This window comes from Bufo bufo, chromosome 6 (assembly GCF_905171765.1).
Source record: "Bufo bufo chromosome 6, aBufBuf1.1, whole genome shotgun sequence".
Classification (NCBI taxonomy): Eukaryota; Metazoa; Chordata; class Amphibia; order Anura; family Bufonidae; genus Bufo; species Bufo bufo.
The window spans coordinates 140,238,795-140,255,779 of NC_053394.1; the positions used below are offsets into that span (position 1 = coordinate 140,238,795).

The 16,985-nt window shown below is 45.1% G+C and overlaps 1 protein-coding gene across 1 annotated transcript; it reads left to right on the forward strand.

Moving 5' to 3' along the window:
* Positions 1-2,275: 2,275 nt before the first annotated feature.
* On the forward strand, positions 2,276-4,645 carry LOC121005580 (zinc finger MYM-type protein 1-like). Its single transcript, XM_040438357.1, has one exon. It carries the CDS (start codon positions 2,276-2,278, stop codon positions 4,643-4,645), a length of 2,370 nt encoding a protein of 789 aa, XP_040294291.1.
* The last annotated feature ends 12,340 nt before the right edge of the window (positions 4,646-16,985 follow it).

Consider the following 16,985-nt stretch of genomic DNA (forward strand, 5'->3'; position numbering starts at 1 on the left):
TGATATGGGGGGGCTCTGGCTACTGGCATATGATATGGGGGGCTCTGGCTACTGGCACATGATGGTGGGGGGGCTCTTATTTCTGGCACATGATTGGGGGCACTCTGGCTACTGGCACATGATATGGGGGGCTCTGGCTACTGACACATGATATGGGGGGGCTCTGGCTACTGACATGATATGGGGGGGCTCTGGCTACTGGCACATGATGGTGGGGGGGCTCTTATTACTGGCACATGATTGGGGGCATCTATGGGGGCACATCTTACTGCAGATTATTGGGGGGCACTATAGGGGCATCTACTGAGGCTAAAAAAGAAGATATTTTATATGGGGGCTCTGTATAGGGGCATTTTATACTGGGACACATTATGGTGGGTACTATGGGGAAGGGGGGGGCACTATGGGGGTCATCTACGGGGGCACTGAGAAGGGGTATTTTATATTGGCACATTATGGGAACATTAGCTCAACTGGGGGCATTACAAATGTTTTGCATATTATAAGGAGAATTATTACTACTGGGGGGGCATTATGGTGGGCTTTATTACTCCCCCATGGTATGACCCCCTAGTAGCAGCACCAGCCTCTCCCTGCTCTGCTATCCCTCTGCCCCTTCTCCAAATCCTTATTATGAAATCTTTCTCATTAGGTTAAAGCACAACATCAGCTCCGCCGAGCCCCCGGCCAAAGTGTTGAAGTGGCGTCCGAGATCCCCAAGGGCCAAGTCAAGTAACTGTAAGTTTTTATGGGGGTTCTACAAAAGAGCTATCGTGGGGCAAAGTTCATATTCGTGTTTACACACGTGTTTTAAAATGAATGCTTTCTCCTATTATAAACAAGTAAATAATGACGCAATGCTGTGGGGCTGGTGTGCAACTTTTTCCAGGGCTGGTTTTTATCCCCAGTCCGGCCCTGGCCGAGCGAGCCGCCGGGACTTTTTTTTTTTTGACTTTTTTTTTTTTTTAAGCCGAGCAGCCGAGCCGCCGATTCGCCGAGGAATCTGCGAGCCGAGCGGGATGTCAGTGACGACGTGACGTCAGAGCCCGCGGCGCGCCGCCTCTGCGGCTGGAGATATAGCTCCGCTCGGCTCCACCCACCTCTGCCATCTTCAGACAGCGTGGTAGCTAGGAGGCAGAGGAGGGACTGGAGCGAGCGGACAGCGGAGCATTTTAAAGCTGCTGCTGCCTGATTCAGCTGAGCTGATTGAGCCTGCCCAGTGCCTTGAATGCCTTCTGCCTGGTCTGGCTAGACAGACTGAGTGGCGTGCCATCGATCTGATCATCTGCCTGCTGGCTGCTGCAGTGCCTTGCGAAGTGGGTGCTGACTGCACCTGACCTGGCTGGCTTCCCTGGCTGCACCCTGTGTGTAAGTAATACTGTTACTGTGTGCCATTAAATGCAACCATTGTGCCCATCAAACTGCAGCCACTGTGCCCATCAACATGCAGCCACTGTGCCCATCAAAATGCAGCTACTGTGCCCATCAAAATGCAGCTATTGTGCCCATCAAAACACATACTGTGGCCATAAAAACACAGCCACTGTGCCCGTCCAAACGCAGCCACTGTGCCCGTCAAACGCAGCCACTGTGCCCGTCAAACGCAGCCACTGTGCCCGTCCAAACGCAGCCACTGTGCCCGTCCAAACGCAGCCACTGTGCCCGTCCAAACGCAGCCACTGTGCCCGTCCAAACGCAGCCACTGTGCCCGTCAAAATGCAGCCACTGTGCCCATCAAAATTCAGGTCACAAAGAGGGCCTCTGTTAGAGAGCCCCCCCTCCAGGATCCATTAGACCCCATTGTAGTTGCCTAATATATCCCACCCCTTGACATGTGTCATTGTAATAATATAATCAATGCTATTCACTTCACCTGTCAGTGGTTTTAATGTTGTGGCTGATCAGTGTAGTATACATTTGCTTTTCCCCTTAGATGTCTAGCAAAAAAACAAAGTTATCAGGATGTCAATACAAGCAACGCCGAAAAAGAAAGGAAGAAGCTTTGAAAAAAATTACTTCTTCTATTACAAGCTTCTTACAGCCACAGTCTTCATTAAGCAGTGGTCAAGATTCCCTTTGCACTGATGCATCAACATCAAGCAAAGAGTTAAGGTCCAGTGTCATAGACATTTCACATAGGGGAGAAGGAGAAAAAAATAAACAATTGGAAGAATCAGAATGTGATGATGATCTGGTACCCGTGGATCCCGAGTGTTGTACTGAGCCAATAACAACTGGAGATGTAACTTCAGGTTACATTGTTTCAGCAGCAGAGATGCATTTTGACATTGAAGAGGAAGATATATCTGATGTTTCCTCTGAGTCAGACACTGAGTCTATTGTACTTATGGATGATGAAACTGAAATGGAACTTGAAGAGCCATCAACAGCATCACATGGAATCTCAAGTGATCCTGCTTTCTGGCCTGAAAATATAGATGACCAACACAGAATAACTTTGATAAAAATTGGTCCTGTTCAAGAAAAGGCTTTTACTTTTCCAAAAGATGATACCAACAGGAGCTTTTCTATCTCTTACTACCAAAGAGTACTGGATAATGGAGAGAAGATACCAAGAAATTGGTTGATCTATTCTACAGCTAATAATTCGGTCCAGTGTTTTGCTTGCCGGATATTCAACAGTGACAATATGGCTTTGGCCTCAAAACAAGGCTTTAATGATTGGCAGCATCTGACAAGACATTTAAGCCGACATGAAAAAACCACAATCCATATCACAAATTATAAGAAATGGATGGATCTTTCAAGAGCTCTGGAAAAGGGAACAACCATTGATCATATCAATCAAAAGATCATTAAACAAGAAGAGAAACGCTGGTATTCTGTCATACAGCGAATAATCTACATTATCCAATATTTAGCAGGACAAAATCTGGCGCTTCGTGGCTGTGATGCCCGTTTGTTTCAAAACAATAATGGTAACTTCCTGAAATTGGTTGAAATGATAGGGAAATTTGATCCCATCATATCTGAACATATTCAGAGAATTCAGTGCTCCATTTCACAGCATTCACAAATGCCACATTATCTCGGTTACAAGATTCAGAATGAGATAATTGCCATAGTTGGCACAAAAATAAGAGAAAAAATTATACGAAGCCTAAATGAGTCCAAATATTTCTCCATTATCCTGGATTGTACTCCTGATATGAGCCACACTGAGCAGATTAGTATTGTTGTCCGATTTGTTGTTCTAGATCAAAGTGCAAAAAAAATTGAAGTTCGAGAACACTTCCTTGATTTTTGTCCAGTAAACAATACAACATCTGAAGGACTGATATCCTTTTTACTGGCCTACCTAAAGAACAATCACATTGCAATTGAGAATATGCGTGGCCAAGGCTATGACAATGGCGCAAACATGAAAGGAAAACATAATGGTTTGCAGCAAAGAATACTCAATATCAATCCAAGAGCCTTTTTTGTGCCATGCAGTGCACATACTCTCAACTTGGTGGTGAATGACGCTGCAAAGATTTCATTCCTGACAATAGATTTCTTTGGCATCGTTCAAGAACTTTATGTGTTCTTTGCCTCATCCACCCAACGGTGGCAAGTACTCAAGGAGCACGTTACAAATCTAACTTTAAAACCACTCTCCGCAACCAGATGGGAAAGCAGAGTTGCAGCAATTAAACCCTTGCGATATTTCCTACCTGAGGTATTTGATGCACTGTATGACATCTCAGATGATGACAACAGGGACATTATCACTAAACATCAAGCTCAATCCTTGGCAACGAAAATAAAATCATTCAAATTCATCTGTTCCATTGTCATTTGGTATGAATTATTATCAAAGGTGAATGTGATCAGCAAAATAATGCAGCAAACAACATCAAACCTATCAGGCTGTGTACAGGAACTGGAGAAGTTGATCAAGCACTTGGTGGAATACAGGTCTGATGAAGGCTTTGAGAATGCGCTAGCTGATGCCAAAGGAATAGCTGAAAAGCTTGATTGTGAAGCAAAATTTCCTGATGCATTTACAATTAGACCTCGACGGAAAAAGAAGATTTTTGACTATGAACATGAAGATGAGTCTCTTGCAGACCCTACACAATATTTTAAAGTGAATTTTTTCTTTGCCGTTTTGGACACATCCATCCAGTCCATAAATGAGAGATTCACATTACTTCAGAGCCACTGTGACACATTTGCATTTTTATATGAAATCCCAAAACTTGGGATGGACAAAAAGGATATATTGAAGTGTTCCATGGATCTGCAAAACAAATTAACTGACAGCCAGTTATCCCACTCTGACATTAATGGAATAGATCTTTGTGATGAACTGGACACCATTCGACCTTTTCTAACCCAGGAGATGACAGTCACCAACATCTTGCAGTATCTAGTGGAGAATAACTTGACCAACACATTCCCAAACCTTTCTGTTTCACTGAGAATATTGATGACACTTCCTGTAAGTGTAGCTGCTGGGGAACGTTCATTTTCCAAACTAAAGCTGATAAAAAATTATCTCCGTTCCACGATGTCCCAGGCAAGACTTACCAACTTATCCATTATATCCATTGAAAAATCCTTCTGCGAAGACTTGGATATAGATGATGTGATTAGAAATTTTGCTGTTGCCAAGGCTCGAAGAGTTCGTTTTGTTTGATTAAATAATCAATGTGTACACACTGCATGCATCCTTTCCTAGTGTCTCACAACTAGAAGATAATGTACCAACATTTTTTGGGAGACTGCAGATGTGTGTTTTCAATATTTAGTTGGGCTTGGATGTTTTTCTTAAGAAAAGGCGTGCCACTCTACCCCATAGCCCAGGCATTTGAAGAATACTGGAGATTGTTGTCACATGTACCACCTTACAGCCAGCACTTGCCATATATTCCTGCAGCTCCTTTAATGTTGCTGTAGGCCTCTTGGCAGCCTCCCTGACCAGTTTCTTCTCATCTTTTCATAAATTTTGGAGGGATGTCCAGTACTTGGTGATGTCACTGTTGTGACATATTTTCTCCACTTGATGATGACTGTCTTCACTGTGTTCCATGGTGTATCTAATGCCTTGGAAATTCTTTTGTACCCTTCTCCTGACTGATATCTTCTAACAATGAGATCCATCTGATGCTTTGAAAGCTCTCTGTGGACCATGGATTTTGTTCTAGGATGCGACTAAGAAAATGTTAGGAAAGACCTACTAGAAGTGCTGAACTTTATTTGGGGTTAATCAGAGCACTCTAAGACTAGATTTACATCTAGGCTGCTGTGCTGCCTTGATGCGTTTTTCAGGCATGTTTTGCAGTGCTTTTTGTGTTTTTAAACCCTCCTTTTTGCATGCAGTTTTTATGCATTTTGTGTTTTTTTTCCTCTTTAAACACACTGTATATAGCTGGTTGCTAAGAAGGAGGCCGGGAAGCAAGCCACTTTAAGTTTATTTAACTTTATTTAATTGATATTTGCACTTGATTGTATGCATGAATCTGTTATTTGCACTTTAGTTATTGTATTTATTGAAAATGTAAAAAGTACAGAATCAATCTATCTTGCATATTTTGCATCTGTTATTATAGATTTTCTGCTACCTCATTTTCTGTTCAAAAATGTTATATTGTTCAGTTCATATTTATAGTCCAAGTACACTATTTGTACTATTTGCACTATTTGATTTACATGCACTTGACACAGATTTGTCAATAAATAAAACATTTATTTTGACTTGTCAAAGCCGTTGACTAAGTTATTGTCAAAGCAAATTGGTGGGGCTGAAGTTGTTGCCATAGAAACATTGTAAAGGGGAGGAGTTAGTAAGATAACCACGCCCATGTGGGGGCGCCAGAAATATTTCTGCACCCAGGCGCCTGTGACCCTAGGATCGGCCCTGGGGTTAAGCAAGGAAATAGCCACACCGACTCACTGTTTCTCATCCCCAGATGAGTGTGGATGTAGCCTAAAATACAGTTTGCATGCCTCCCTAAGCAAAATGAAATTATCACGTCCCCCAGAAAATCTGTTGTGGAGGGCAATTTTAGGCTCCAGATAGGCCTGCTCTCCACCACTACCACCAGGACAAACAGCCTGTGATCTCTGCATCTGCGAGACAGTCGTGCGGAGGTCAGCTACTTCTAAAGATAGCCGTTGCAGCTGACCTGCCAGTGCAGCAATAGGATCCATGGCTGCACACAAACAAACAAAAAATGACGGTTTTGGCGGTTTATAATGTCACACTTTGGTGTGGGAGGGAAACACCACACTGAGCATAGGAGGAAAGGGGGGGGGGACAGGGAATCAGGCCTGAGAAAAACCCTAACCAAAATCCTGACTGACTATCAGTATGAACAGACCCCAAAGGTAGGTGAGTACATACACAGAAATACCTTTTAGTCCTATCAAGCCCTTTAGGACCCTGGTACTAATGGCAGCGACGAGACTACATGTTCCTCCAAAAGAAAGGAAAAACAGGAGTCTTCTTCAGGCCTAATACAAACAATAGGGAAATGCAACACACAGAACCCACACAAAATACAAAAGGGAAAGGAAAGACTTAACTTCAAAGGAGCAATGAAAGCACCAGGAACTCAGCCGAGATCCAACCACGATCAATCCAAAGGTCCAAACAGAAGCTATAAACCACACAGCATTGTGGGAGAAGCAACTATAAATAGAGAAGGTTAAATGACCCTAATATTGAGGCTTAAATGTGCAAATTAGCGGCTCACCTGAGGTACTCCTATGGATTCAATGCACTTCTCTAGAGTCACCCAAATCCAAATAATAAAATAAAAAATAGTGTTTGAGGGGCACTCAAATATCGGAGAACTCTGGACAGCAATGTATGTCGTAAAATCAATTTTTATCGTACACCACTAAAAATGCCATAAAACATGATAAATTATAATGAAAATAAAATTGGACTTTCCGTACATCAAACAAATGATGGTGGGTAGCTAGTTAGCGAATATCACAAAATAAGTCCACTGATGAAACTTCATATAGAGACTGCTAGAAAGTACTCTATTATAAGAGCAGTAGCTGGCATATATACCGGTAATGCACCTAATTGCAGCATCCAAAATTAGGTGAGTAGCTGTAAAATGTCCCAATAGAGCAGACTGATACACAATAAGGAATAACTGTCACGAGGGTGTCGAGGACCACGCCTGACTCCGTTATACCCGGGGTCAGGAAGTCGCAGCGGTTGGCTGCACGCTCTATTTAAGATAGGGCTGTTTTCCTTATGGTAGCTTTCTGGGTTTGCTTAGCAAACCCTTTTGGCTCACTCAGGGATCCGTAGCTCCTTCTCCTCAGCTGTTCCTTGTCCAGCACTCCCAGACCTCCTTATATTTCTCTCTCACACTTCTCTGGTTGCCAGAGATAGAGCTTCCTGCCTGGACATCTATTCTGACCTTCTGGAGCTGTGTTGCTGCGTTCGCTGGTAGTTGGTCCAGTACGCTACCCTCCAGATCCCTGTTGGACCTTTTTGGTTTATTGTGGTCGCCCACCTGGGTGTATGTGTTTGTATGTTTTGTCTGTCCTCTCCCTGGTGTTTCCCTCTTAGTGATAGTGGTGTGGACTAGCGATCCCACCGGCCTGTTCACTATCCAGGGCTCATATTAGGGAAAGCCAGGGTTTAGGCACGCGATCGCCGCACGGGTGAGGAACCCGTCTAGGGACGTCAGGGCAGTCAGGTGCCAGCCGCAAGGTGAGTTAGGGGTCACCACCTTTCCCTCTCCCTTGGGCAGGGCTTTCCCTGTTTTCCTCCCTGTGCGTGTCGTCGGTCATTACATTATCTCTGGCCTTTATTTTGTGTAGGTAAAAAAAAAAAAAAAAAAAAAAAAATTTTACCTACTTAGAATCCAGTATGGATCAAATTGCTGCTCTGTCCAAACAATTTCATGGCCTGTCTTTGGAGGTGGTAGGATTGAAGGCGTCGGTCCTCCAGCAACAGCAGCAATTACAACTGACTGCAAGCCCAGCGGTTGCTACTGGTAACCAGGTTGTTGCGGAACCCAAGGTCCCTCTCCCTGACAGATTTTCTGGGGGAAGGGACAAGTTTTTGACATTCCGTGAGGCCTGTAAGTTATATTTTAAACTGCGCCCTTACTCCTCTGGTAATGAAGATCAGCGGGTGGGGGTTGTTATTTCCCTGCTGCAGGGGGATCCGCAGTCCTGGGCGTTCTCTTTACCTACTGATTCCCAGGCTCTTCGGTCAGTGGATGAGTTTTTTGGGGCCTTGGGTCTCATATATGATGACCCTGACCGAGTCGCCCTGGCTGAATCAAGATTACGGAGACTCTTACAAGGAGAGCGGCCGGTAGAGGAGTATTGCTCTGAATTCCGTAGGTGGGCTACGGATACCCAATGGAACGACCCGGCTCTCAGGAGTCAGTTCTGCTCTGGGTTATCCGAAAGGGTTAAGGATGCGCTTGCATTATATGAGACCCCCTTTTCCCTTGATGCGGTTATGTCCCTTTCTATCCGAATAGATAGACGCCTTAGGGTCAGGTTGAAAAAACCGGAGCAATTGGTAACCCCTCCCAAGCAGCAGTTAGTCTGTACGGACTTAGACGAGCCTATGCAGCTAGGAGGAACTACTCGTCAGGTCCGTCCTCCTGAGGCTCGCCGTAGGCGTGGGGTTTGTTTTTTTTGTGGGGAGAGGGGTCATTTCATTAATGTCTGTCCTTCTTTCCTCAGAAACAAAAGACCGTCGGAAAAACTACTAACCCCAGGCTGTGTGGAGGATGTCAGCCGGGGGGTATACGTTTCCTCCATACGTACATCGCAATTTGTGTTGCCAGCGGTTATTATTTTTGGTGATAAGACGGAGACTATTTCTTTCTTTCTAGACAGTGGAGCAGGGGTAAATTTGATAGATGCCCATTTTGCCCGCACTTTGGGTTTGTCTCTCTGTACTTTACAGAGACCCATTCCCATATTCGCTATTGATTCTGCTCCCCTGTCTCAGAGAAACCTCACGCACATGGTTCATAATTTACACCTTCGGGTAGGGGACCACCATAACGAGATGCTTTCAGGTTATGTTCTGGAGGGGCTTCCCACTCCGGTGGTATTGGGTCTTCCCTGGTTGGTAGCGCACAATCCAGTGGTGGATTGGCAGGCCAGGGAGATATTGGAGTGGAGTGAGCAGTGCAGAGAAAATTGCTTAAATAGCAATTGCTTAGTCGCCTCCATAACTACCCTACCTACATTTATTTCGGACTTTGAGGATGTTTTTTCTGAAAAGGGTTGTCAGAAGTTACCACCTCATCGTCCTTATGATTGCCCGGTTAACCTTATTCCCGGCGCAAAATTACCCAAGACCAGGTTATATAATCTTTCGGGTCCAGAGAGACAAGCCATGAAAGATTATATCTCCGAGAGCTTGGCTAAGGGACACATCAGACCCTCTTCTTCACCCGTGGCTGCAGGGTTTTTCTTCGTTAAAAAGAAAGATGGGGGCCTGCGTCCTTGCTTAGATTTTCGCGAATTAAATCAGATAACCATCCGAGACCCATACCCTCTTCCTCTCATTCCTGACCTGTTTAATCAGATTGCGGGTGCTAGGTGGTTCTCCAAACTTGATCTTAGGGGTGCCTACAATCTGATTCGTATTAAGGAGGGGGATGAGTGGAAGACAGCGTTTAACACCCCTGAGGGGCATTATGAAAATCTAGTTATGCCTTTCGGTCTGACCAATGCTCCTGCCGTCTTTCAACATTTCGTTAATGACATTTTTAGTCATCTAATCTGCAGGTTTGTGGTAATATACCTAGATGATATTTTAATTTATTCGTCCGATCTGAAAACACATGAGGTGCATGTCAGACAAGTACTGCAGGTCCTACGGACGAATGAATTATATGCTAAAATTGAAAAATGTGTCTTCGCCGTTCAGGAGATACAATTCCTGGGTTATTTTTTATCTGCGTCAGGTTTCCGTATGGATCCTAGGAAGGTCCAGGCAATTTTAGATTGGGATCTTCCTGAGAACCTCAAAGCACTACAACGGTTCTTGGGCTTCGCGAATTTCTATAGGAAATTCATTAAAAATTATTCACTTATTGTAAAACCGCTTACTGACATGACTAGGAAGGGGACTGATTTTTCTAAATGGTCTGACGCCGCTAAAGTTGCTTTTTCCTCTCTAAAAGAGAGGTTTACCTCAGCACCTGTACTGGTCCAACCTGATGTCTCTCAGCCTTTTATTGTTGAAGTCGATGCGTCAGAGGTGGGAGTGGGGGCGGTGCTGTCTCAGGGTCCGTCTCCTGGCAAATGGCGTCCTTGTGCTTTCTTTTCTAAAAAACTATCTGCAGCAGAAAAGAACTACGATATTGGCAATAGGGAACTATTAGCTATTAAACTTGCGTTTGAGGAGTGGCGTCATTTCTTAGAGGGGGCAGTCCACCCCGTCACTGTAATTACGGACCACAAAAATCTTCTGTACCTCGAATCAGCTAAGCGTCTCACCCCTAGACAGGCTAGGTGGTCGCTATTTTTTACCAGGTTTAACTTTGTGATTACCTATCGTCCTGGGGCAAAGAACACCAAGGCTGATGCACTATCTCGTTGTTTCCCTGGAGGGGGTAATGTGAGTGATCCGGTACCCATTCTTCAAAGAGGAGTGGTTGTTTCTGCGGTACACTCTGTTTTGGAGGGGAAGGTGTTAGAGGCCCAGGGGGACGCCCCGGTCTCTTGCCCCTCAGAGAAATTGTTTGTACCGTTGAACTTACGTTTCGAATTATTAAAGGAACATCATAATTCGGCACTTGCTGGGCACCCGGGTAGTAAGGCAACCTTGGAACTATTGTCTCGTCGTTTTTGGTGGCCAAGGTTGCGTCAGGATGTATTGGATTTTGTGTCTTCTTGTTCTACCTGTGCGCGCGCAAAAGTTTCACATACACGTCCTGCAGGGTCTCTATTACCACTCGTCATTCCCAATAGACCGTGGACACATCTGTCAATGGATTTTATCACTGACTTACCTTTGTCTGCGGGTAAAACAGTTATTTTGGTAGTAGTGGACAGGTTTAGCAAAATGGTACACTTCATTGCGTTACCCGCACTACCTAATGCTAAGACTCTTGCTCAGGTATTCGTCAGTGAAATCGTGAAGCTTCACGGGGTCCCCTCCGATGTTGTTTCGGATCGGGGTACCCAGTTTATTTCTAAATTTTGGAAAGCTTTTTGTTCTCGTTTGGGGGTACACTTGTCCTTTTCCTCTGCTTTCCATCCTCAGTCGAATGGACAGACTGAGCGTACCAACCAAAACCTTGAGACATATCTAAGATGTTTTGTGTCTGAAAACCAAGAGTTGTGGTCATCATATTTACCATTAGCTGAGTTTGCCATAAATAATCGTCGTCAGGAATCCACTGGCAAGTCACCATTTCTTGGTGCATATGGTTTTCATCCCCAATTCTGTACTTTCAAAGAGGGGGGGTCTTCTGGGGTTCCCGAAGAGGAACGGTTTTCGTCATCTCTTTCATCGGTATGGCAGAAGGTGCAAGCTAACTTGAAAAATATGGGAGGTAAATACAAATGCATGGCTGATAAGAGACGGTCGCCAGGTCCGGACCTAGGAGTGAATGACTATGTGTGGTTGTCTACTAGGAATATTAAATTGAAGGTTCCCTCTTGGAAACTGGGTCCTAGGTTTATTGGCCCTTACAAAATTGTAGCCATCATCAACCCCGTGGCTTTTCGCCTGGAGTTACCTCAGACTTTTAAAATTCATAATGTTTTTCATAAGTCGTTACTCAAAAAATATGTTCCACCTCTAGAACCATCACCGCTGCCACCCCCTCCTGTTGTCGTGGATGGTAACCTAGAATTTCAGATATCCAAAATTGTTAATTCTCGTCGGGTCCGCCGCTCTCTTCAATATCTGGTGCATTGGAGAGGTTACGGTCCCGAGGAAAGAATGTGGGTTCCTGCGTCTGAGGTAAACGCCGACAGGTTAGTTCGGGTTTTTCATGCCTCTCATCCTGGGAGACCTGGTCCTGAGTGTCCGGAGGCCCCTCGTAGAGAGGGGGGTACTGTCACGAGGGTGTCGAGGACCACGCCTGACTCCGTTATACCCGGGGTCAGGAAGTCGCAGCGGTTGGCTGCACGCTCTATTTAAGATAGGGCTGTTTTCCTTATGGTAGCTTTCTGGGTTTGCTTAGCAATCCCTTTTGGCTCACTCAGGGATCCGTAGCTCCTTCTCCTCAGCTGTTCCTTGTCCAGCACTCCCAGACCTCCTTATATTTCTCTCTCACACTTCTCTGGTTGCCAGAGATAGAGCTTCCTGCCTGGACATCTATTCTGACCTTCTGGAGCTGTGTTGCTGCGTTCGCTGGTAGTTGGTCCAGTACGCTACCCTCCAGATCCCTGTTGGACCTTTTTGGTTTATTGTGGTCGCCCACCTGGGTGTATGTGTTTGTATGTTTTGTCTGTCCTCTCCCTGGTGTTTCCCTCTTAGTGATAGTGGTGTGGACTAGCGATCCCACCGGCCTGTTCACTATCCAGGGCTCATATTAGGGAAAGCCAGGGTTTAGGCACGCGATCGCCGCACGGGTGAGGAACCCGTCTAGGGACGTCAGGGCAGTCAGGTGCCAGCCGCAAGGTGAGTTAGGGGTCACCACCTTTCCCTCTCCCTTGGGCAGGGCTTTCCCTGTTTTCCTCCCTGTGCGTGTCGTCGGTCATTACAATAACAAGTCGTGCCACCTGTTGAAGAAAACGCTACTTGGAAATATCCTGTATGAGAGTGGATCTCTAGTTATGAGAGTATGTCCATATCCTTAGTAGCCGATGTAATATACAGTTGCAAGAAAAAGTATGTGAACCCTTTGGAATGATATGGATTTCTGCACAAATTGGTCATAAAATGTGATGTGATCTTCATCTAAGTCACAACAATAGACAATCACAGTCTGCTTAAACTAATAACACACAAAGAATTAAATGTTACCGTGTTTTTATTGAACACACCATGTAAACATTCACAGTGCAGGTGGAAAAAGTATGTGAACCCCTAGACTAATGACATCTCCAAGAGCTAATTGGAGTGAGGTGTCAGCCAACTGGAGTCCAATCAATGAGATGAGATTGGAGGTGTTGGTTACAGCTGCCCTGCCCTATAAAAAACATACAAGTTCTGGGTTTGCTTTTCACAAGAAGCATTGTCTGATGTGAATGATGCCTCACACAAAAGAGCTCTCAGAAGACCTACGATTAAGAATTGTTGACTTGCATAAAGCTGGAAAGGGTTATAAAAGTATCTCCAAAACCCTTGCTGTTCATAAGTCCACGGTAAGACAAATTATCTATGAATGGAGAAAGTTCAGCACTGCTGCTACTCTCCCTAGGAGTGGCCGTCCTGTAAAGATGACAGCAAAAGCACAGCGCAGACTGCTCAATGAGGTGAAGAAGAATCCTAGAGTGTCAGATAAAGACTTACAAAAGTCTCTGGCATATGCTAACAGCCCTGTTAGCGAATCTACGATACGTAAAACACTAAACAAAAATGGATTTCATGGGAGTATACCACAGAGGAAGCCACTGCTGTAAAAAAAAAAACATTGCTGCACGTTTACAGTTTGCACAAAAGCACCTGGATGTTCCACAGCAGTACTGGCAAAATATTCTGCAGACATTAAAAAACCAAAGTTGAGATGTTTGGAAGAAACACACAGCAATATGTGTGGAGAAAAAGAAGCACAGCACACCAACATCAAAACCTCATCCCAACTGTGAAGTATGGTGGTGGGGGCATCATGGTTTGGGGCTGCTTTGCTGCGTCAGGGCCTGGACGGATTGCTATCATCGAAGGAAAAATTAATACCCAAGTTTATCAAGACATTTTGCAGGAGAACTTAAGGCCATCTGTCCAACAGCTGAAGCTCAACAGAAGATGGGTGTTGCAACAGGACAACGACCCAAAGCATAGAAGTAAATCAACAACAGAATGGCTTAAACAGAAGAAAATACGTCTTCTGGAGTGGCCAAGTCAGAGTCCTGACCTCAACCCGATTGAGATGATGTGGCATGACCTCAAGAAAGCGTTTCACACGACATCCCAAGAATATTGCTGAACTGAAACAGTTCTGTAAAGAGGAATGGTCAAGAATTACTCCTGACCGTTGTGCACGTCTGATCTGCAACTACAGGAAACGTTTGGTTGAAGTTTTTGCTGCCAAAGCAGGTTCAACCAGTTATTAAATCCAAGGGTTCACATACTTTTTCCACCTGCACTGTGAATGTTTACATGGTGTGTTCAATAAAAATATGGTAACATTTAATTCTTTGTGTGTTATTAGTTTAAGCAGACTGTGATTGTCTATTGTTGTGACTTAGATGAAGATCAGATCACATTTTATGACCAATTTGTGCAGAAATCCATATTATTCCAAAGGGTTTACATACTTTTTCTTGCAACTGTATATCTCCAATCAGACGATACTGAGAGTAGTAATGTAGTAAATGTGATACTTTACCACTAAACTTGTGGACGCTTGTCAGGTATCTTCTCTCCCCGCCACCCGGACCTACTACGGCGTCCCGTGTGGTCTTGCGGTTGTTGCGCAGCATCCCTCGTGACCTGGCGGCGTCTCATGTGACTTAGGTGTATCCACGTGACCAGCGTGAGCTGCGCTAAGGGGAATTGGATATTTGGCTAAGCGTTCCACTTGAAATCTGCGGACCGGAAATCTGTGAACTTCTGGATTCAAATGGAGATGTTCAATTTTGCTTGCATGTATATCAGCATATAATAGTGTCCATAATCAAGTGCTTGCTGGGCCACTCCTATTAGACACATTTCGGGGTAACTCCCCTTCCTCAGTGGTAGTGTCAGCAAGCAAAGGATGTGACGTATTTATACCCCAATCTGAGTAAAAGGATGATGGGAAACTGGTGCATCGTAAACTCTGACATGGAATAGTTGCGGCCATATAAAAAAATGCTATTGCATTATTGATGCGTTTTATATGAAAAACACTTAGGCTTGTCCAAAACATTAGGTCCTTAATAGATAAAACACAAGTATATAAAATATATAATATAAAATATGAATATGATAAAAAATTGAAAAATATATATAAAAAATAATGCAGCTCTCAGCTCTCAGCCTTGCAGTATGGCAGAATTCCTCAGCTCCCAAAACACAGTGCTCCACTATCACTTGGAGGTTCATTCCACATCCAGCTGAGCTGCTGGCTGGGCTTTTAAACCCCAGCCCAAAACCTGGCCTGGACGTGGGGAACAGCCACCCACCCTGCTCTTTGGCTGCCCCCAATAAGAACCGGCCCGGATTGGCTTTACAGCCACACTAAGTAAAACAGTATCAGCGAGTACTAGCTGCCGTCAATGACGGACCCCTGCACCTTCCTACATGGTGTAAAATAAATATTGATTTTACAACATACATTGCTGTCCAGAGTTCTCAGATATGTCAGTGCCCCTCAAACACTATTTTTTAAATGACCCTAATAGCCACACCTGGGGAAAGAAGGTGTGGCAAACACCAGAAACAACACAGACGTCATTTGATCCAAATGGAAAACATGTCAGATCAAATCACGTGTTGCCAGTCTCACCGATCTCCTGCCACCAGTCTCGGGAACGTCCGTGACAGTACCCCCCTTCTATGGGTGACCTCCGGACACCCAGGACCGACCTTATCCGGATGAGACCTGTGAAAAGCTTCCACCAAACGACTGGCATTCACGTCAGATGCCGGTACCCACATCCTCTGGTCCATCACCCCTTCCAGTGAACAAGATACTGAAGAGATCTACGGAGAACTCAAGAGCCAATTATCTTGGCGATCTGAAATTCCAAACTACCGTCCACCATGACAGGAGCGGGTGGCAAGGAAGACGGCTCCAAAGGTTCAACATATCTCTTCAACAAAGATTTATGAAACACATTATGAATTTTCAGGGCCTGAGGGAGTTCAAGATGAAAAGCTACAGGATTAATAATGGCAGTGATCTTATATGGACCAATAAATCTTGGACCCAACTTTCAAGAAGGTACCTTCAACTTAATTTTTCTTGTGGACAGCAAAACAGAATCACCCACTCTTAGGTCCGGACCTTTCATGTTTCCTGTCAGCTATAAATAGAGAAGGTTAAATGACCCTAATAGCCACACCTGGGGAAAGAAGGTGTGGCAAGCACCAGAAATAACACAGACCTCATTTGATCCAAAAGGAAAACATGTCAGATCAAACCATGTGTTGCCAGTCTCACCGATCTCCTTCCACCTTCAGTACAAATTCAGTAGCCAAAGGCTATTGGTTCCCACTTTACCCATGTTTGAAGGCATACAATTAATCTTCATGAGTATATATAATTAAAACAAAAAGAGGCAATGAAGGAGTAGCTGGTGCTATTTTGTACAAAATTCAAAGTGAGTAGCCAGCCGTTACAGGACTTACCTTTCTCATGGCGGATTTGGATGCTTTGCTGGGGCAGCTGTGGGCGGCTACGGATGCCCAGGGTCCCGAATGGCTGCAGGGGCAGGTGCAAGGCCTTTGCAGGGTGCTGCTGTGGGAGATGTTCCTCCTCAACAGGAGACGAGACAGCCATGGCGGGTTCACCTGCTGGTGCGCTTGAGTCCCGAGGTTACCCCCAGGGTTCAGTGCCAGGTCAGGAGCCCCTCTGGGGAACCCTTATGTTGGAAGGCCGGTCTGAAGCTTCTGACGTGGGAGGAATCCTACTGTGCGGCGGGACTCATGGCGTGGTGTGGATGTCGGGTCCCCGCCGTCTTCAGGGAGCGGCAGGGTTTCTGGACCAGGTTTGGCGGGTTCCCCTGAATCTGGGTCAGCTGAGTGTCCTGCCCGGCGAGTTATGGTGGCTGGATCTGTCGGGGTTTCTCTGGATGCTGAGGGAGCGGTTTGCAGGGCTATGGCTGACCCCAAGAAACAAGGAGATCGGAGGCTGATGGCGGCTTTGAGTTCACCTGACCTACTGGAGGAAGGAGCAGATGGGAGCCAGATATCTCAGTAGAATGCAGGA